General features: G+C 46.5%; 1 protein-coding gene across 2 annotated transcripts in view; it reads left to right on the top strand.

Annotated features, from left to right (window-relative positions):
• LOC143767444 (oocyte zinc finger protein XlCOF7.1-like) overlaps positions 1-11,917 on the top strand; it is a 36,471-nt gene extending 24,554 nt beyond the window's left edge. Inside the window, exons 7-8 of one of the 2 annotated variants that reach the window (XR_013213714.1) lie at positions 10,010-10,947; positions 11,780-11,917. Coding sequence is in view for 1 of the 2 variants with exons in the window: in XM_077255780.1 (XP_077111895.1) it covers positions 10,010-10,812 (803 nt within the window). In the remaining variant the exon portion in view is untranslated. Of the gene's footprint in view, positions 1-10,009; positions 10,953-11,779 lie in introns of those variants that run through there. The other variant, XM_077255780.1, reaches the window with a different exon arrangement.
• The last annotated feature ends 10,313 nt before the right edge of the window (positions 11,918-22,230 follow it).

Raw genomic sequence — 22,230 nt, 5'->3', positions numbered from 1 at the left:
ATCTCAATTCCAGTCAATTTTGCATTGAAAAGTCAAATGGCACTCCTTCCCTTCCGAGCTCTGCCCTGCACACAAACAATGGTTTACACCCACATATGGGGTATCAGCGTACTCAGGACAAATTGCACAACAATTTTTGGGGTCCAATTTCTTCTCTTACCCTTGGGAAAATAAAAAATTGGGGGCGAAAAGATCATTTTTGTGAAAAAATATTATTTTTTTTTTTTACGGCTCTGCATTATAAACTTCTGTGAAGCACTTGTTGGGTCAAAGTGCTCACCACACATCTAGATAAGATCCTTAGGGGGTCTACTTTCCAAAATGGTGTCACTTGTGGGGGATTTCAATGTTTAGGCACATCAGGGGCTCTCCAAATGCAACATGGCGTCCCATCTCAATTCCAGTCAATTTTGCATTGACAAGTCAAATGGCGCTCCTTTTCTTCCGAGCTCTGCCATGCGCCCAAACAGTGGTTTACCCCCACATATGGGGTATCAGCGTACTCAGGACAAATTGTACAACAAATTTTGGGGTCTATTTTCTCCTGTTACCCTTGGTAAAATAAAACAAATTGGAGCTGAAATAAATTTTGTGTGAAAAAAAAGTTAAATGTTCATTTTTATTTAAACATTCCAAAAATTCCTGTGAAACACCTGAAGGGTTAATAAACTTCTTGAAAGTGGTTTTGAGTACCTTGAGGGGTGCAGTTTTTAGAATGGTGTCACACTTGGGTATTTTCTATCATATAGACCCCTCAAAATGACTTCAAATGAGATGTGGTCCCTAAAAAAAAATGGTGTTGTAAAAATGAGAAATTGCTGGTCAACTTTTAACCCTTATAACTCCGTCACAAAATTGTGCTGATGTAAAGTAGACATGTGGGAAATGTTACTTATTAAGTATTTTGCGTGACATATGTCTGTGATTTAAGGGCATAAAAATTCAAAGTTGGAAAATTGCGAAATTTTCAAAATTTTCGCCAAATATTCGTTTTTTTCACAAATAAACGCAAGTTATATCGAATAAATTTTACCACTATCATGAAGTACAATATGTCTCGAGAAAACAATGTCAGAATCGCCAAGATCCGTTGAAGCGTTCCAGAGTTATAACCTCATAAAGGGACAGTGGTCAGAATTGTAAAAATTGGCCCGGTCATTAACGTGCAAACCACCCTTGGGGGTGAAGGGGTTAAACAATCATTGCACACCTGCAAATAATTAGCTGCTGGGTGATTGTCCTGGACTTCCATGGGCTCCATTGAAATACAATACAGCACAACACAGGCAGCAAAGAAAATGCAAAATGGATTTCAACAAAGGTCTCTGGGCCCAGTTTACTTCTCCAGGTTCTACAGGTTGGGTTCACTCATCCCTAGTCCCAGAGTACGGATTCTGTTCTTAGGCGTTGTCATTCCACTGTGCTAACAATAATTTTACTCTCATTGTGGTGTGTCTGGGCCTAGAGACCCTTAGGCTATGTTCACATGCTGCGGATTTTGCTGAGGATCCGCAGCGTTTCCACAGCGGTTTCCCATGTGTTTACAGTACAATGCACATGCTGCGGAAAAAAATGTGCGGAAACGCAGCGGTTTACATTCCGCAGCATGTCAATTCTTTGTGCGGAATCCGCAGCGGTTTTACACCTGCTCCATGATAGAAAAACCGCAGTGGAATCCGCACAAAAACCACGGTAATTCCACAGTAAATCTGCAATAAATCCACAGGAAAAATGCGCAGAGGACCATTCTATGCGTGCACATACCCTTATTCAAATCCACTCTGCATTTCCTTCCATCCTATGCCTGCCTGCACCTGCAGTATATGTGTATGATACATAACTAGGTTGGGTCTGTTCACTCTTACTCTTGGTAGTCATAAGTGGACAGGGAAGGAAGTGCAGGCCCCAGATTCACTGCCACTGAAATCAATGGGATAGCGGAGCTGCTATGGCACTTCCGCTCCTCTGACCTTTCTGCGGTGCCTTCTGGGCTTCCAGGACCATCTATCACAGCCAGCAGCACCCTGCTTTTGGGGGGCACCCACTGAGATGATAATGTATTAGATCTGACCTGCAGTCCCATGTAACTCCACAGATAATAGAGTGATTCTTTTGTGGGTACTGATAGCAGTGATGGCTCCTCTGGATCATACTGCTGCTGGTTCTGCATGTGGTGCTGTTCTGGGCTGGTGGGAGGAGTAAGGCAGAATCAGTGAGAGATAAGAGTAGACTAGATCTATCTATTGCTGAGAATGACAGACTGCTACAAACCACAGATCTTCAGAATGTTTGCAGTTTTGCACTAGGTCAGCTGTAAATCACAAGTTGATCACACATCATGTGAACATCCTCACCTTTCACCTCAAATATCATAGATCTGAAACTTTGTGATGCTGCAATTGGCAATTTTCCATGTGGGCAATTTTCCATGTGGGCAATTTTCCGTGTGGGCAAATTTCCGTGTGGGCAAATTTCCGTGTGGGCAAATTTCCGTGTGGGCAAATTTCCGTGTGGGCAAATTTCCGTGTGGGCAATTTTCCGTGTGGGCAATTTTCCGTGTGGGCAATTTTCCGTGTGGGCAATTTTCCGTGTGGGCAATTTTCCGTGTGGGCAATTTTCCGTGTGGGCAATTTTCCGTGTGGTCAATTTTCCCGTGGGCATTTTTCCTGTGGGCTTTTTTCCTGTGGGCAATTTTACTGTGAGCATTTTTCCTGTGGGCTTTTTTCCTGTGGGCAATTTTACTGTGGGCATTTTTCAGGGAACCCGTTGCATGATGTGTTCAAGCTTATTGGTGATAAACAGTTAACCATGCAGACTCCTAACACTAACTTCAATACACCATGTCCTGGAGAATTAACTGAAGATTTCTCCTATCAGAACCTCAGATAATTGGTATAACAGCTATTATTGACGTTTGGTGTTATGACCTGGTGGTTAAGGAGCAACATGGGACGAGCTCTGAGGAGGTGGTATCTGTACTGACCGCAGTTCCTAATCCTAACACCAACACTAGAAATAGCTGTGGGATGTTCCTGTCACTCACTAGACACCTCGTCACAACCTGAGAACTAACTACCCCTAAAGAAGGAAACAGAAAGCTATCTTGCCTCAGAGAAAATCCCCAAAAGGAAAGATAGCCCCCCACAAATATTGACTGTGAGTGGAGAGGGAAATGACATACACAGAAATGAAAACAGATATTAGCAAAGGAGGCCACTACTAATCTAGATAGACAGAATAGGAAAGGATACTGTGCGGTCAGTATTAAAAACTAAAAGTCCACGCAGAGTTTACAAAAATAATCTCCACACCGACTCACGGTGTGGAGGGCAAATCTGCTTCCCCAGAGCTTCCAGCTAGACTGAATAAATCATATTGACAAGCTGGACAAAAAAGACATAACATGAGCTGAGCGATTAAGTCCACAGCAAATGGACAACCAAAAGAACTAGCAAGAACTTTTCTTTTGCTGAAATGGACAGGCTATCAGAGAAATCCAAGGAGAGATCTGAATCCAACCCAGAAACATTGACAGCTGGCACGGACTGAAGACCAGAGCCAGGTTAAATAGCAGAGCCAAGAGAGACGATCAGTGGAAACAGCTGCTAATGCTAAACCCAAGGAGCAGCAGTTCCACTTGAAACCACCAGAGGGAGCCGAAGGGCAGAATTCACAAGAGTGCCATTCACAACCACCGGAGGGAGCCCAAGAACGGAATTCACAACAGTACCCCCCCCCCTTGAGGAGGGGTCACTGAACCCTCACCATAGCCCCCAGGCCGATCAGGACGAGCCAAGTGAAAAGCACAAACCAAATCGGCAGCATGGACATCGGAGGCAACAACCCAAGAATTATCCTCCTGGCCATAACCCTTCCACTTGACCAGATACTGAAGTTTCCGCCTCGAAAAATGAGAATCCAAAATCTTTTCCACCACATATTCCAACTCCCCCTCAACTAACACCGGAGCAGGAGGATCAACAGAAGGAACCACGGGCACCACGTATCTCTGCAACAAAGATCTATGGAAAACATTATGGATGGAAAAAGAAGCCGGAAGGGCCAAGCGAAAAGATACCAGATTGATAATTTCAGAAATCTTATAAGGACCAATAAAGCGAGGCTTGAACTTAGGGGAAGAAACCTTCATAGGAACATGACGAGAAGATAACCAGACTAAATCCCCAACACGAAGCCGGAGACCAACACACCGATGACGGTTAGCAAAACGTTGAGCCTTTTCCTGGGACAACGTCAAATTGTCCACCACATGAGTCCAAATCTGCAGTAACCTGTCCACCACAGAATCCACACCAGGACAGTCAGAAGGCTCAACCTGCCCTGACGAAAAACGAGGATGAAAACCAAAATTACAAAAAAAAAGGCGTCTAAGGGGTATCGTTTCTCCTTATGGAGAGTGACATACCATCTCTGGCTTGTCAAGGTAAGGAGGCTTATTTGCCGTACAATGCTCCTCTGGGAATTTAAATATGCAAATTGCCTCTTCTGAGAAAAAGAGGACTTAAACTCTACAGCGCCACCTATTGGAAGTAGCGATCCTACAAGTCACAATCAACCCTTTAACGAGTCGTACAATATGACTTAGGATAAAAGCCAAATCAGTATCTCAATTCGCAGACACCTTGTCTGCGAATTGAGATACTGATTTGGCTTTTATCCTAAGTCATATTGTACGACTCGTTAAAGGGTTGATTGTGACTTGTAGGATCGCTACTTCCAATAGGTGGCGCTGTAGAGTTTAAGTCCTCTTTTTCTCAGAAGAGGCAATTTGCATAAAAAAAAAAGGCGAAACCAAGGTAGCCGAACTAGCCCGATTATTAAGAGCAAACTCGGCCAACGGCAAGAAGGTCACCCAATCATCCTGATCAGCAGACACAAAGCATCTCAAATAGGTTTCCAAGGTCTGATTGGTTCGCTCAGTTTGGCCATTTGTCTGAGGATGAAATGCTGAAGAAAAAGACAAATCAATGCCCATTCTAGCACAAAAGCACCGCCAAAACCTAGAAACAAACTGGGAACCTCTGTCAGACACAATATTCTTCGGAATGCCATGCAAACGAACCACATGCTGAAAGAATAATGGAACCAAATCAGAGGAGGAAGGCAACTTAGGCAAAGGTACCAAATGGACCATCTTAGAAAATCTGTCACAAACCACCCAGATGACAGACATCTTCTGGGAAACAGGAAGATCCGAAATAAAATCCATGGAAATATGCGTCCAGGGCCTCTCAGGGACCGGCAAAGGCAAAAGCAACCCACTAGCACGGGAACAGCAAGGCTTGGCCCGGGCACAAGTCCCACAGGACTGCACAAAAGAACGCACATCCCGCGACAAGGAAGGCCACCAAAAGGACCTAGCAACCAAATCTCTGGTACCAAAAATCCCAGGATGACCAGCCAACACTGAACAATGAACCTCAGAAATCACCTTACTAGTCCATCTATCAGGAACAAACAATTTCCCCACTGGACAGCGGTCAGGTTTATCAGCCTGAAACTCCCGAAGCACCCGCCGTAAATCAGGGGAGATGGCAGAAAGAATCACCCCCTCCTTGAGAATACCAACCGGCTCAAGGACTCCCGGAGAATCAGGCAAAAAACTCCTAGAAAGGGCATCAGCCTTCACATTCTTAGATCCCGGAAGATACGAGACCACAAAATCAAAACAGGAGAAAAACAGGGACCATCGAGATTGTCTAGGATTCAACCGCTTGGCAGACTCGAGGTAAATCACATTCTTATGATCGGTCAAGACCACAACGCGATGCTTGGCTCCCTCAAGCCAATGTTGCCACTCCTCGAAAGCCCACTTCATAGCCAACAACTCCCGATTACTGACATCATAATTACGCTCAGCAGGCGAAAACTTTCTGGAGAAGAAGGCACACGGTTTCATCAAAGAGCCATCAGAACTTCTCTGAGACAAAACGGCCCCTGCCCCAATCTCAGAAGCGTCAACCTCAACCTGAAAAGGGAGAGAAACATCCGGCTGACGCAACACAGGGGCAGAAGTAAAATGACGTTTAAGCTCCTGAAAGGCCTCAACAGCCGCAGAGGACCAATTCATCACATCAGCGCCTTTCTTCGTCAAATCAGTCAGGGGCTTAACCACACTGGAAAAGTTAACAATGAAACGGCGATAAAAATTAGCAAAGCCCAAAAATTTCTGAAGGCTCTTCACAGATGTGGGTTGAATCCAATCATGAATGGCCTGGACCTTAATAGGATCCATTTTAATAGCCGAGGGAGAAAAAATGAAACCCAAAAAAGAAACCTTCTGAACTCCAAAAAGGCACTTAGACCCCTTCACAAACAATGCATTAGCACGAAGGATCTGAAATACCATCCTGACTTGTTTCACATGAGACTCCCAATCATCGGAAAAAAACAGAATATCATCCAAATATACAATCATAAATTTATCAAGATAATTCCGGAAGATATCATGCATAAAGGACTGAAACACAGATGGAGCATTAGAGAGCCCGAATGGCATCACAAGGTATTCAAAATGGCCTTCAGGCGTATTAAATGCTGTTTTCCATTCGTCACCCTGTTTAATACGAACAAGATTATACGCCCCTCGAAGGTCAATCTTAGTAAACCAACTAGCCCCCTTAATCCGAGCAAACAAATCAGAAAGCAAAGGTAAAGGGTATTGGAATTTGACCGTGATCTTATTGAGAAGGCGATAATCTATACAGGGTCTCAAGGAGCCATCCTTCTTGGCAACAAAAAAGAACCCCGCTCCCAACGGTAACGAAGACGGCCGAATATGCCCCTTCTCCAAAGACTCCTTAACATAAGTCCGCATGGCGGCATGCTCTGGCACAGACAGATTGAAAAGTCGGCCCTTAGGGAACTTACAGCCAGGAATCAAGTTAATAGCACAATCGCAGTCCCTATGAGGAGGAAGGGAGCTGGACTTGGGCTCCTCAAATATATCCTGGAAATCCGACAAAAAATCAGGAACCTCAGAAGAGGGGGAAGAGGAAATTGACATCACTATGTATCCCTTGACAACCCCAACTAGTCACAGACATAGATTTCCAATCCAGCACTGGATTATGTACCTGTAGCCATGGAAAACCCAGCACAACAACATCATGCAAATTATGCAACACCAAAAAATGACAATCTTTCTGATGTGCGGGAGCCATGTACATGGTCAACTGTGTCCAGTACTGAGGTTTATTCTTGGCCAATGGTGTAGCATCAATCCCCCTTAAGGGAATAGGGCTCTGCAAAGGCTGCAAGGAAAAACCACAGCGTCTGGCGAACTCTAAGTCCATTAAGTTCAGGGCAGCGCCTGAATCCACAAATGCCATAACAGAAAAGGACGACAATGAGCAAATCAGGGTAACAGACAAGAGAAATTTAGGCTGTACAGTACTAATGGTAACAGACCTAGCGACCCTCTTAGTACGCTTAGGACAATCAGAAATAGCATGAGCAGAATCACCACAGTAAAAACACAGCCTATTCTGACGTCTGAATTCCTGCCGTTCTGCTCTAGTCAAAATCCTATCACATTGCATAGGTTCAGGACTCTGCTAAGAGGACAACGCCATATGGTGCACCACCTTGCGCTCGCGCAGGCGCCGATCAATCTGAATGGCCAAAGACATTGATTCATTCAAACCAGCAGGCTTGGGGAACCCCACCATAACATCTTTAAGGGCTTCAGAAAGACCCTTTCTGAAAATTGCTGCCAGGGCATACTCATTCCATTTTGTGAGCACAGACCACTTTCTAAATTTCTGGCAGTATACTTCTGCCGCTTCCTGACCCTGACACAAAGCCAGCTAGGTTTTTTCTGCCTGATCCACAGAATTAGGTTCGTCATACAGCAATCCGAGTGCTTGAAAAAATGCGTCTACTTTGAGCAATGCAGGATTCCCTGACTCAAGGGAGAATGCCCAGTCCTGCGGGTCTCCACGCAGCAGAGAAAAAACAATCTTCACCTGCTGAATGGGGTCACCAGAGGAACGGGGTCTCAAAGCAAAAAACAATCTGCAGTTATTTTTGAAATTCAAAAATTTGGATCTATCCTTAAAAAACAAATCCGGAGTAGGAATTCTAGGCTCTAACACCGGAGTCTGAACAACATAATCTTGGATACTCTGTACTCTTGCAGCGAGTTGATCCACACGAGAGAACAAACCTTGAGCATCCATGTGAGCACCAGAATCCTGAACCACCCAGGGATTAAGGGGAAAAAAAAGACCAAACAGACTGAAAAAGAAAAAGAAAAAAAAAAAAATGGCTCAGAACTTTTTTTTCCCCTCTTTTGAGATGCATTCAACACATTGCGGGCCAGCTGTACTGTTATGACCTGGTGGTTAAGGAGCAACATGGGACGAGCTCTGAGGAGGTGGTATCTGTACTGACCGCAGTTCCTAATCCTAACACCAACACTAGAAATAGCCGTGGGATATTCCTGTCACTCCCTAGACACCTCGTCACAGCCTGAGAACTAACTACCCCTAAAGAAGGAAACAGAAAGCTATCTTGCCTCAGAGAAAATCCACAAAAGGAAAGATAGCCCCCCACAAATATTGACTGTGAGTGGAGAGGGAAATGTCATACACAGAAATGAAAACAGATATTAGCAAAGGAGGCCACTACTAATCTAGATAGACAGAATAGGAAAGGATACTGTGCGGTCAGTATTAAAAACTAAAAGTCCACGCAGAGTTTACAAAAATAATCTCCACACCGACTCACGGTGTGGAGGACAAATCTGCTTCCCCAGAGCTTCCAGCTAGACTGAATAAATCATATTGACAAGCTGGACAAAAAAGACATAACATGAGCTGAGTGATTAAGTCCACAGCAAATGGACAACCAAAAGAACTAGCAAGAACTTATCTTTTGCTGAAATGGACAGGCCATCAGAGAAATCCAAGGAGAGATCTGAATCCAACCCAGAAACATTGACAGCTGGTACGGACTGAAGACCAGAGCCAGGTTAAATAGCAGAGCCAAGAGAGACGATCAGTGGAAACAGCTGCTAATGCTAAACCCAAGGAGCAGCAGTTCCACTTGAAACCACCAGAGGGAGCCCAAGGGCAGAATTCACAAGAGTGCCATTCACAACCACCGGAGGGAGCCCAAGAACGGAATTCACAACAGTTTGGATCCTATAAATAGTCATTTTGCACAATATCTCACTTTTTAAATATTTTCAGGAACTCAAACTTCGGATCTTTAGGAAGAAAATGTCATAAGTCCTTGCAAGGTTTAGACTGCAGGGTGAAAACAACGGGGTTCAGCAGACTCCACACCCCAGTCATAATGCATTCTGTTTCACATGTAGATCTTGTGTCATGTCAGCAAGGCTGCCGTCACACTAGCAGTATTTGGTCAGTATTTTACATCAGTATTTGTAAGCCAAAACCAGGAGTGGAACAAATAGAGGAAAAGTATAACAGAAACATATGCACCACTTCTGCATTTATCACCCACTCCTGGTTTTGGCTTACAAATACTGATGTAAAATACTGACCAAATACTGATAGTGTGACGGCAGCCTAAGACTCTAGTCCTAAAAGTTACGTAGAGCTCATAAATGTACATGCAATAATAATGCTAGCAAGTCTGTTACCTTTTTAAGAAGTAATATCACTCGGCCATATGGCCACGAAATCTATTAACCCTTGGAATCTCCATACATTTTTATATACATATGCATTATTATGTGATATTTCATAATTTTAAGATTTCTAGTCTATTCAAAGCTGAATTATTATACTGCTTGTACTCACGTACTTGCCATGGCTTTAAAGAAATGTAAAGTTGTGGTTCCATGCTTAATATAAAAGTCATTACTAACACTGTCTGACATTAACTAAACATTTTTTTTTCCCTTTCATTGAATTTCAATGTTGCTACCAGCCCTGCAATTGGAATGGAAATGTTTATAGAGAAATATTATAAAATTAGGATTCTATTATATAAAAATAATTTGTTTTATTCTTTCTAGGTGACTGTATGAGAAGCTCAAAGGAACCAGAGATGGCTTCATATTTTAAAGCAGATGTTTGTGATATCACAGAAAATCTATATGAAGAGCATAGCAGTATTCCAGATCTTCAACCAGCCATTCACAGCGCACATCTATCATCTGATCTGTTTCAGCATGTCCTATTTTCTGATTTATTACAAACCGTTAAGATAATTAAAAGTAACAAAATAGATGTTGAACATGAAAGATCTCACAATGGGGAGATTTTATTTGCTTGTTCAAAATGTGGAAAATGTTATGTAGATAAATCAAAGCTTATTGAACATGAGAAAATTCACACTGAAGCACAGGAACTGTTATATTCAAAACGTCAGAAATGTTTAGTAAAGAAATCACAGAATATTAAACATGAAATTCACAAAGAGAAGAAGTCGTTCTCATGCTCAGAATGTGGAGCACGCTTTAACTGTCAATCAAAACTTATTGGACATGAGAGAATTCACACTGGGGAGAGGCCATTTTCATGCTTAGAATGTGGGAAATGTTTTTCTTTGAAAGCAAATCTTGTTGACCATCAAAAAATTCACACAGGGGAGAAGCCATTTTCATGTTCAGAATGTTGGAAATGTTTTAAAAAGAAGTCAGATCTTGTTGCACATCACAGAATCCACACAGGGGAGAAGCCATTCCTATGCACAGAATGTGGAAAGTGTTTTAAGCAAAAACAACATCTTTCTACACATCAGAAAACTCACACCAAAAAGAATCTATTTTCATGTCAAGAATGTGAGAAAATAATTTCTCAGAAGGTAATAAAATGATATCTCGCTAAGCATCATTTTAATGCTTAGAATACAGAAACATTCAAACAAGGGAGGCTCCATTTTCATTTGTTTGTGGTAAATGTTTTCTAGCTAGCTAAAAAGTTGTTACTAGAAAGAAAATTTGAGTCCTTAGTGGTTGATACCTTTTGATGTCTTAGGGCTCATTTCCACATGCGAGGCACACGTCCGTATCTCGCATGTGGAAACCAAGCTCTGGCGCCGGCACATTGGAGCGGAGCTGTGCAGCTCCATTTGTTCCTATGCGGCCGCACGCTCCGCTCTGGAGTGCCGGCGCCAGAGCTTGGTTTCCACATGCGAGACACGGACGTGTGCCTCGCATGTGGAAATGAGCCCTAACTGACCAAATAGCAAGCTTTCGAGACCACTCGGGTCTCTTCACCAGGCTCAGTATAATGCAAAATCTGAATAGTCCCATATTTATACACAACAGGACACAGGAATAATGCAGTAAATAAGATATGTGACATGAAGCATAACTATTAATGTGGAACGAAGAGAAAACAGTTGTGGCAGTAAATATTGGAACCGTTTCAATTCTATAAAAATCTATATTTCCAGAAGCCTTTCCACTTCTGTGTTTTTAGGAAGCTCTCAAATCTAAGAAGCAGCATTGTCAGAAGCTCCCTGTCCTCTCCAACAGCTACAGGAACTTCACATGGATTTATGTTTTTTTACTTCAATTAATGAATGTTCTCCTCAGACCATTTGGGGGCATCACAACCCTGGACCAGACCTCAATTAGGATAATAAAACTTTCACACTACTTATTGATCTATTAACTGCTCCAATATTTACTGCTACAACTGTTTTCTCCCTGTCCCACATTGATCATTCTGTTTCATATCATGTGTCTTATTTACTGCATTATTCCTGTGCCCTGTAGTGTATAAATATGGGACTCTTCAGATTTTTTATTACACTATGCCTGGTGAAGAGACCTGAGTGGTCTCGAAAGCTGCTATTTGTTATCGTCTCTTCAGTTAACCAGTAAAAGGTCTCAGATTTTAATATTTTTATATTTACTGGCTAACACTGTATAAAGATATATTTTTCTTCTTACTAGAAATAAATAATTTGACATAATTTGAATGCGTGTTGAATTTTTAGGTATTCACTGAACTAGTGAATTTAAACAATGTGCAATTTGTTTTGTGCAAATCGTCTTAAAGGGTGTTCTCAAGTTTGAAAGTTCTCTAACTTTCCGTTAGCTGGTGGTCCAACCGTTGTGGACCCCACCAATCCTATAAACTAGGGCTCTGAAGTGCTGCGGCTGAATGGAGCAGGTGTCGATCATGCGCACTGCCACTCCATTCATCTTATAGGAGTCCATAAGATCAGTAGAGCTCTGTGCTTGGCATTCTCTTGCACTACCGTTATTATTTATGTGCTTTATGCAAACCACCATTTTCATGGTGCTTTACATGTAAAAACTAGTATACATAATAAAAAACAAGTGCAATAATCATGAACAATACAAGTCACCAGCTTGTACTGGAGGAGAGGGGACCCTGTCCGTGAGGGCTCCCAGTCCACAAGGGATGGGTGAAGATACAGTAGAGGAGGGCAGAGCTTTTCATGCAGCAGTATAGTAGAAAAAGGGTTACTGCAGGTTGTAGGCTTGTCTGGGTAGGTCTTCAGGTTTGTTTTGATGGTTTCCACAGAAGGCAAGAGTCTAATATGTTGTGGTTGAGTGGTCCAGAGTAGGGGGGATGCAAGGGAGAAATTTTGTATGCGATTGTGGGAAGAGCAGATAAGATTGGAGTAGAGAAGAACTTGTGAGGATTGGAGGTTGCGTGTAGGTAAGTACCAGGAGACTAGGTCACAGATGTATGGAGGAGACAGGTTACTGATGGCTTAGTATTATTATTATTATTATTATTTATTTATAAAGCACCATTGATTTCATGGTGCTGTACATGAGAAGGGGTTACATACAAGTAAGTATGTCATGCTTAGAGTTTTGAACTGGAGTCTCTGGGCAATGGGGAGCTAAGGAAGGGATTGGCAGAGAGGAGAGGCCAGGCAACAGAGGTTAGGATAGATTGGAGGGCTGTGACAGTGTTAGTAGGGAAGCTACAGAGCAGGAGGTTGCAGTAGTCAAGGCAGGAAATGTACGGATCCAGGAAATATTTTTGAGCCATCAACAGATGGAAAGGGCTTGGATATGTGGTTTGAAGTAGAAAACTGTACATGGTTACCCAGAGACAGCGAGCTTGCAGGACTGGGGATAGTGAGCAGACATTGATTTTGACGAATAGGTCTGTTGAGGGGAGGGTTTGAGTGAGATGGAGGAAAGCTGATGAATTCTGTTTTGTCCTTGTTCAGTTGAAGAAATCAAGCAGAGAGGAAAGATGAAATAGAGGACAGACATTTAGCGATTCTGGTTAATAAAAAGTTGACATCGGGTCCAGACAGATCTGTGTGTCATCAGCATAGAGAGGATTTTGAAAGCCATGGGTCTCTGAGCAGTCCCAGGCCTACGGTGTGGATGGAGAAGAGCAGGGGTCTTGAAACTGAACACTGCGGGACACCGACAGATAGGGGATGAGATGACGAGGAGGTGGTGTGTACGTGTGAGACGCTGAATGTCAGGTCTGTTAGGTATGAAGAGATCCAAGATATAGCCAAGTCTGTGATGCCAAGAGATGAGGGCTTGATCCACTGTGTTGAAGGCAGATTACAAGTTCCGGAGGAAGTGGACAGAGTATTATCACTTGGTTTTGGCAGTTAGTAGGTCATTGGGGACTTTAGTTAGGGCAGTTTCGGTGGAATGATGCAGTCGGGAGCCAAATTGTTAGAAGCTCGGAGACAGCTGAGTGGGAAGTTTCAGTGGGGATGGTGAAGTCACCCAAGATGATGGGATGTCAGCGGAAAGGAAATGAAGTAGCCAGGTGGTGATGTGGGTGAAAAGGGTTGTAGCTGACCCTGGGTGGTGGGGAGGGGCAGTAAATGACAGCCAGGTGGAGTAGATGTGAACAGACTGCACCGCAAAAGAAGGGAGAGTAACTGATTGCGGCAGTGGACTAGGAGTGACAGTAGGAGCCAAATCCTCCACCGTGCTTGTTGCTGGGGCAGGGGGTGTTAGAAATATGGAACCTACTATAAGAAAAAGTGCAGATCGAGAGTCTGTCAGACGAGGTGAGCCAGGTTACAGTGATGCCAAGGAAGGAAAGTTTGTTGGTAATGAAAAGATCAAGGATGTATGAAAGTTTGTTGCAGAGAAAGTGTTTCATAGAGCTACTGTTAAAAGAACTGGGGAAGCAAGCTGCTTGAATGGGTATAAAGTTAGAAAGGTTGCAGAAATTTGTGATCGATCATGGATGTGAGGCAGAAGTGATTGGGGATATGGTGAGGAGGACCAGGATTTGGAGAGATATCAATGACCGTGAGGATGAGCAGAGTGTATTAATAGATGATAACAGGAGAGGACATGAGGTGGGTGTGTGTGTTTTCAGACAAAGGAATTTATGTTGAGGAACAGATGAGATTGATGGGTAGGATGGAGGGAGAGATGACCAGTTCATTATTAGGCGTGGAGATTATGAGGGTGAGGAGGAAAAAGGAATATGGGGGTGATAGTGAAAAAAACAGAAACCAAGTTTACAGCGACTATATATATAGTTCCCTTCTGGTTCCACTGTGGACTTATTCACGACTAATGCACAAGCAGATTAAAGTTTATGCAGACTTGTTGCTTACAATATACAGTATGTTTAGAAATGAATTCAGGAGTGAAACAGGGGGGAGAGGCCTGTACTCATCTTAATCAGATGTCCATCTTAATTTTCCCAGCTGAGCCACATGTAGGATATTGTAGGCAGAGTAAATAAGTGGGTCATAATGAAAAGTGGGGGAGCAGTATGAAACATACCAGGAACATGCAGCAGAGACTAAGGAATATCAGGTGTTGGAAAAGCTGAGGAGCAGTATCAAATATACAGTGAAGAAAATAAGTATTTGATCCCTTGCTGATTTTGTGAGTTTGCCCACTGACAAAGGCATGAAGAGTCTATAATTTTAAGGGCAGGTTAATTTTAACATTGAGAGACAGAATAATAAAAATAATATCCAGAAAATCACATTGTATAAATTACAGAAATTTATTTGCATTTTGCAGTGAGAAATAAGTATTTGATCCCCTACCAACCATTAAGAGTTCTGGCTCCTACAGACCAGTTAGACGCTCCTAATCAACTCGTTACCTGAATTAAAGACAGCTGTCTTACATAGGCACATTTATAAAAAAAACCCTGTCCACAGAGTCAATCAGTCAGACTCTAACCTCTTCAACTTGGGCAAGACCAAAGAGCTTTCTAAGGATGTCAAGCACAAGATCATTAGTAAGAAAATGGAAGAAATACAAAATGACAGTCAGTCGACATCGATATGGGGCACCATGCAAAATCTCTCCTCGTTGGGTATCCTTGATCATGAAGGTGAGAGATCAGCCTAAAGCTACACGAGGGGAACTTGTTAATAATCTCAAGGCACCTGGGACCACAGTCACCAAGAAAACCATCGGTAACACATTACACCATGATGCTGTTTGCCCACGTTGCGTTTTTTCTACATTTCTGCCACGTTTTTGCCACAGTGGAAACGCTTAAACGCATTCCCATGCAATCCTATGGGATTCCGCAGTTGCTGTGCCCATGCTGCGGATTTTCCCACTGCGGAATCGCATAGTGGTTAAAATCCGCAACATGTTCATTATTTCTGCGGAATCGCAGCGATTCTGCCGCCATAGCAATGCATTGAAATCCTCACTTTACCCTTGCAGCTATGCCCACCATGCGTAAAGTGAGCGCTTCATGTGCGGATGGTACCCAAGGTCTCGAGGAGAGGAGACTCTCCTCCAGGGCTGAGGTACCATATTCCTGTAAAAAAAAAGAATTAAAATAAAAAATAGGGATAAACTTACCTTCTGATGGCCCCCGGAGTACTTTCGGCGGCTTCTGTTCCCATGGATGCATTGCGCGAATCACATGGTGTGATGTCACAAAGGTCCTTGGCGCAAAGCATCCCTGGGAACGGAAAGTATCGGGAATGCCGCTGAGGAGATCGGGGGCCGTCGGAAGGTGAGAATAACCATATTTTTTTTTAATTATTTTTAACATTCTATCTTGGACTATTGACTATTGATGCTGCAAAGGCAGCATCAATAGTAAAAAGTTGGCCACACTTGTCAAGCACTATGCTTGACAAGTGTCACCAACCTGTTAATCACTTTTCAAAGCAATGTTTCAAACAGGTTGGAAAAGCGCAAGCATTCTGCAAGCTAAAAACGCTTGTGTTTTCCGGGAAATCGCATGCGAATTCCGCATGCGTTTTACCCGTGGAAGGGAGTTGCGGAAATGCTGTGGACATTTCCGCAGCATTTCTGCAACGTTGGCACATAGCCTAAAGGTTTAAACTCCTGCAGTGCCCGCAAGATCCCCCCTGCTAAAGAAGGCACATGTGCAGGCCTGTCTGAAGTTTGCCAATGAACACCTGGATGATTCCGTGAGTGATTGGGAAAAGGTGCTGTGGTCAAATGAGACAAAAATTGAGGTCTTTGGCATTAACTCAACTCGCCGTGTTTGGAGGAAGAGAAATGCTGCCTGTGACCCACTGTCGAGCATGGAGGTGGAAACATTATGTTTTGGGGGTGTTTCTCTGCTAAGGGCACATGACTACTTCACCGCATCAATGAGAGAATGGATGGAGACATGTACCGTAAAATCCTGGGTGACAACCTCCTTCCCTCCGCCAGGACATTAAAAATGGGTCGAAGCTGGGCCTTCCAGCAAGACAGTGACCCAAAACATACAGCCAAGGCAACAAAGGAGTGGATCAAAAAGAAGCACATTAAGGTCATGGAGTGGCATAGCCAGACTCAAGACCTTAATCCCACAGAAAACTTATGGAGGGATATGAAGCTTTGAGTTGCCAAGCGACAGCCTCAAAATCTTATTGATTTAGAGATGATCTGCAAAGAGGAGTGGATCAAAATTCCTCCTGACATGTGCGCAACCTCATCAACTACAAAAAACATCTGACTGCTGTACTTGCCAACAAGGGTTTTGCCACCAAGTATTAAATCTTGTTTGACAGAGGGATCAAATACTTATTTCTCAATGCAAAATGCAAATAAATTTACATCATTAATACAATGTGATTTTCTGGATTTTAGTTTTGATCTTCTTTCTCTCAATGTTAAAATAAACTTACCCTTAAAATTATAGATTGTTAATGTTTGTCAATGGGTAAACTTACAAAATCAGCAAGGGGTCAAACACTTATTTCCCCCACTGTACCTGCAGGACGAGATGAGGAGACCATACATACTGTATATAATCCAAGTACTGGATTTCTGTTTATGGAATTCACATTTTTTTTCCAGTCTAAAATAGAGATGATGGGCCCTTGGAGGCTCTAGGACAATATTCACATTCTGATATTCCTCAGCAGAATTAGAAAATATAAATATATCTTCCAGAAATATGATCACAATTTGATCCAGCAAGTCTCTGCAAATGTCATTAACAAAGTGGTGGAATGTTGCAAGAGCCAAAAGCCAAGACTTTATACTCATAATATTCGTAACATGATCTGAATGCTGTTCACAATTCATAACGTGGTCTAACACAGTCCAAGTTTTATGCCCCTAAAGATCCAGTGTGGTGAGCCTCCTTGCATAACAATCTCTGTCCTGCAACTCAGGGATTACAGGTAGCGGGTAACAGTTATCTTTACTAATTTTACTTAGCTCTCTGTAAGGCTACTTTCACACTTCTGTCGGTACGGGGCCGTCGCAAACCGTCGGCCCGACGGACGTTGTGCTAAATTTAGCACAACGTGGGCAGCGGATGCATTTTTACAACGCATCCGCTGCCCATTGTGATGAGCGGGGAGGAGGGGGCGGTGTTCTGGCCGCGCATGCGCGGTCAGAAATGGCGGTCCGTCGTGACAAAAAAACGTTACATTGAACTTTTTTGTGCGACGTGCCCGCCAAAACACGACGCATCCGTCGCACGACGGATGCGATGTGTGCCCATATGTCGCAATCCGTCGCTTATACAAGTCTATGGGCAAAAAACGTATCCTGCAAGCACATTTGCAGGATCCGTTTTTTGCCCATAACGACGGATTGCGACGGTGGACTAAAGACGGAAGTGTGAAAGTAGCCTAAGGCTGCTGTGACACTAGCAGTATATGGTCAGTATTTTACATCAGTATTTGCAAGCCAAAACCAGGAGTGGGTGATAAATGCAGAAGTGGTGCATATGTTTCTATTATACTTTTCCTCTATTTGTTCCACTCCTGGTTTTGGCTTACAAATACTGATATATGAAGGCTGCAGACATCTCCACTGTACACTTCGTACACACACGGCTCCGCTCCGTACACCTCGTACACACACGGCTCCGCTCCGTACACCTCATACACACACGGCTCCGCTCCGTACACCTCGTACACATGCGACTCCTCCGTACACATGCAGCTCCGCTCCGTATACCTTGTACACGTGGCTCTGCTCCGTACACCTCTTACACACACGCCTCCGCTCCGTACACCTCATACACACCCGGCTCCGCTCCGTACACATGCAGCTCTGCTCCGTACACCTCGTACACACGTGGCTCAGCTCCGTACACCTCGTACACCCGCGGCTCCGCTCCGTGCACCTCGTACACACGCGGCTCCGCTCCGTACACCTCGTACACACACAGCTCCGCTCCGTACACCTCGTACACACCTGGCTCCGCTCCGTACACATGCAGCTCCGCTCCGTACACCTCGTACACATGCGGCTCCTCTCCGTACACACACGGCTCCGCTCCGTACACCTCGTACACACACGGCTCCGCTCCGTACACATGCAGCTCCGCTCCGTATACCTTATACACACGTGGCTCTGCTCCGTACACCTCTTACACACACGCCTCCGCTCCGTACACCTCGTACACACACGGCTCCGCTCCGTACACATGCAGCTCCTCTCCGTACACCTCGTACACACGTGGCTCAGCTCCGTACACCTCGTACACCCGCGGCTCCGCTCCGTGCACCTCGTACACACGCGGCTCCGCTCCGTACACCTCTTACACACACGCCTCCGCTCCGTACACATGCAGCTCTGCTCCGTACACCTCGTACACGCGGCTCCTCTCCGTACACCTCGTACACACGTGGCTCAGCTCCGTACACCTCGTACACCCGCGGCTCCGCTCCGTGCACCTCGTACACATGCGGCTCCGCTCCGTACACCTCGTACACACACAGCTCCGCTCCGTACACATGCAGCTCCGCTCCGTACACCTCGTACACATGCGGCTCCTCTCTGTACACACACGGCTCCGCTCCGTACACATGCAGCTCCGCTCCGTATACCTTGTACACACGTGGCTCTGCTCCGTACACTTCTTACACACACGCCTCCGCTCCGTACACCTCATACACACCCGGCTCCGCTCCGTACACATGCAGCTCTGCTCCGTACACCTCGTACACGCGGCTCCTCTCCGTACACCTCGTACACACGCGGCTCCGCTCCGTACACCTCGTACACACACAGCTCCGCTCCGTGCACCTCGTACACACACGGCTCCGCTCTGTACACCTCGTACACACGCAGGGCTCCGCTCCGTACACTTCGTACACATGGGGCTCCGCTCCGTACACCTCGTACACACACGGCTCCGCTCCGTACACCTCGTACACATGCGACTCCTCCGTACACATGCAGCTCCGCTCCGTATACCTTGTACACACGTGGCTCTGCTCCGTACACCTCTTACACACACGCCTCCGCTCCATACACCTCATACACACCCGGCTCCGCTCCGTACACATGCAGCTCTGCTCCGTACACCTCGTACACACGTGGCTCAGCTCCGTACACCTCGTACACCCGCGGCTCCGCTCCGTGCACCTCGTACATACGCGGCTCCGCTCCGTACACCTAGTACACACACAGCTCCACTCCGTACACCTCGTACACACCTGGCTCCGCTCCGTACACATGCAGCTCCACTCCGTACACCTCGTACACATGCGGCTCCTCTCCGTACACACACGGCTCCGCTCCGTACACCTCGTACACACACGGCTCCGCTCCGTACACATGCAGCTCCGCTCCGTATACCTTATACACACGTGGCTCTGCTCCGTACACCTCTTACACACACGCCTCCGCTCCGTACACCTCGTACACACACGGCTCCGCTCCGTACACATGCAGCTCCTCTCCGTACACCTCGTACACACGTGGCTCAGCTCCGTACACCTCGTACACCCGCGGCTCCGCTCCGTGCACCTCGTACACACGCGGCTCCGCTCCGTACACCTCTTACACACACGCCTCCGCTCCGTACACATGCAGCTCTGCTCCGTACACCTCGTACACGCGGCTCCTCTCCGTACACCTCGTACACACGTGGCTCAGCTCCGTACACCTCGTACACCCGCGGCTCCGCTCCGTGCACCTCGTACACATGCGGCTCCGCTCCGTACACCTCGTACACACACAGCTCCGCTCCGTACACCTCGTACACACCTGGCTCCGCTCCGTACACATGCAGCTCCGCTCCGTACACCTTGTACACATGCGGCTCCTCTCTGTACACACACGGCTCCGCTCCGTACACATGCAGCTCCGCTCCGTATACCTTGTACACACGTGGCTCTGCTCCGTACACCTCTTACACACACGCCTCCGCTCCGTACACCTCATACACACCCGGCTCCGCTCCGTACACATGCAGCTCTGCTCCGTACACCTCGTACACACGTGGCTCAGCTCCGTACGCCTCGTACACCCGCGGCTCCGCTCCGTGCACCTCGTACACACGCGGCTCCGCTCCGTGCACCTCGTACACACGCGGCTCCGCTCCGTACACCTCGTACACACACAGCTCCGCTCCGTACACCTCGTACACACCTGGCTCCGCTCCGTACACATGCAGCTCCGCTCCGTACACCTCGTACACATGCGGCTCCTCTCCGTACACACACGGCTCCGCTCCGTACACCTCGTACACACACGGCTCCGCTCCGTACACATGCAGCTCCGCTCCGTATACCTTATACACACGTGGCTCTGCTCCGTACACCTCTTACACACACGCCTCCGCTCCGTACACCTCGTACACACACGGCTCCGCTCCGTACACATGCAGCTCCTCTCCGTACACCTCGTACACACGTGGCTCAGCTCCGTACACCTCGTACACCCGCGGCTCCGCTCCGTGCACCTCGTACACACGCGGCTCCGCTCCGTACACCTCTTACACACACGCCTCCGCTCCGTACACATGCAGCTCTGCTCCGTACACCTCGTACACGCGGCTCCTCTCCGTACACCTCGTACACACGTGGCTCAGCTCCGTACACCTCGTACACCCGCGGCTCCGCTCCGTGCACCTCGTACACATGCGGCTCCGCTCCGTACACCTCGTACACACACAGCTCCGCTCCGTACACCTCGTACACACCTGGCTCCGCTCCGTACACATGCAGCTCCGCTCCGTACACCTCGTACACATGCGGCTCCTCTCTGTACACACACGGCTCCGCTCCGTACACATGCAGCTCCGCTCCGTATACCTTGTACACACGTGGCTCTGCTCCGTACACCTCTTACACACACGCCTCCGCTCCATACACCCCCGGCTCCGCTCCGTACACATGCAGCTCTGCTCCGTACACCTCGTACACACGTGGCTCAGCTCCGTACACCTCGTACACCCGCGGCTCCGCTCCGTGCACCTCGTACACACGCGGCTCCGCTCCGTACACCTCGTACACACACAGCTCCGCTCCGTACACCTCGTACACACACAGCTCCGCTCCGTACACATGCAGCTCCGCTCCGTACACCTCGTACACATGCGGCTCCTCTCCGTACACACACGGCTCCGCTCTGTACACCTCGTACACACACGGCTCCGCTCCGTACACATGCAGCTCCGCTCCGTATACCTTATACACACGTGGCTCTGCTCCGTACACCTCTTACACACACGCCTCCGCTCCGTACACCTCGTACACACACGGCTCCGCTCCGTACACATGCAGCTCCTCTCCGTACACCTCGTACACACGTGGCTCAGCTCCGTACACCTCGTACACCCGCGGCTCCGCTCCGTGCACCTCGTACACATGCGGCTCCGCTCCGTACACCTCGTACACACACAGCTCCGCTCCGTACACCTCGTACACACCTGGCTCCGCTCCGTACACATGCAGCTCTGCTCCGTACACCTCATACACATGCGGCTCCTCTCTGTACACACACGGCTCCGCTCCGTACACATGCAGCTCCGCTCCGTATACCTTGTACACACGTGGCTCTGCTCCGTACACCTCTTACACACACGCCTCCGCTCCGTACACCTCATACACACCCGGCTC

This window comes from Ranitomeya variabilis, chromosome 4 (assembly GCF_051348905.1).
Source record: "Ranitomeya variabilis isolate aRanVar5 chromosome 4, aRanVar5.hap1, whole genome shotgun sequence".
NCBI lineage: Eukaryota > Metazoa > Chordata > Amphibia > Anura > Dendrobatidae > Ranitomeya > Ranitomeya variabilis.
This window is presented reverse-complemented; position numbering and strand designations above follow the sequence as displayed.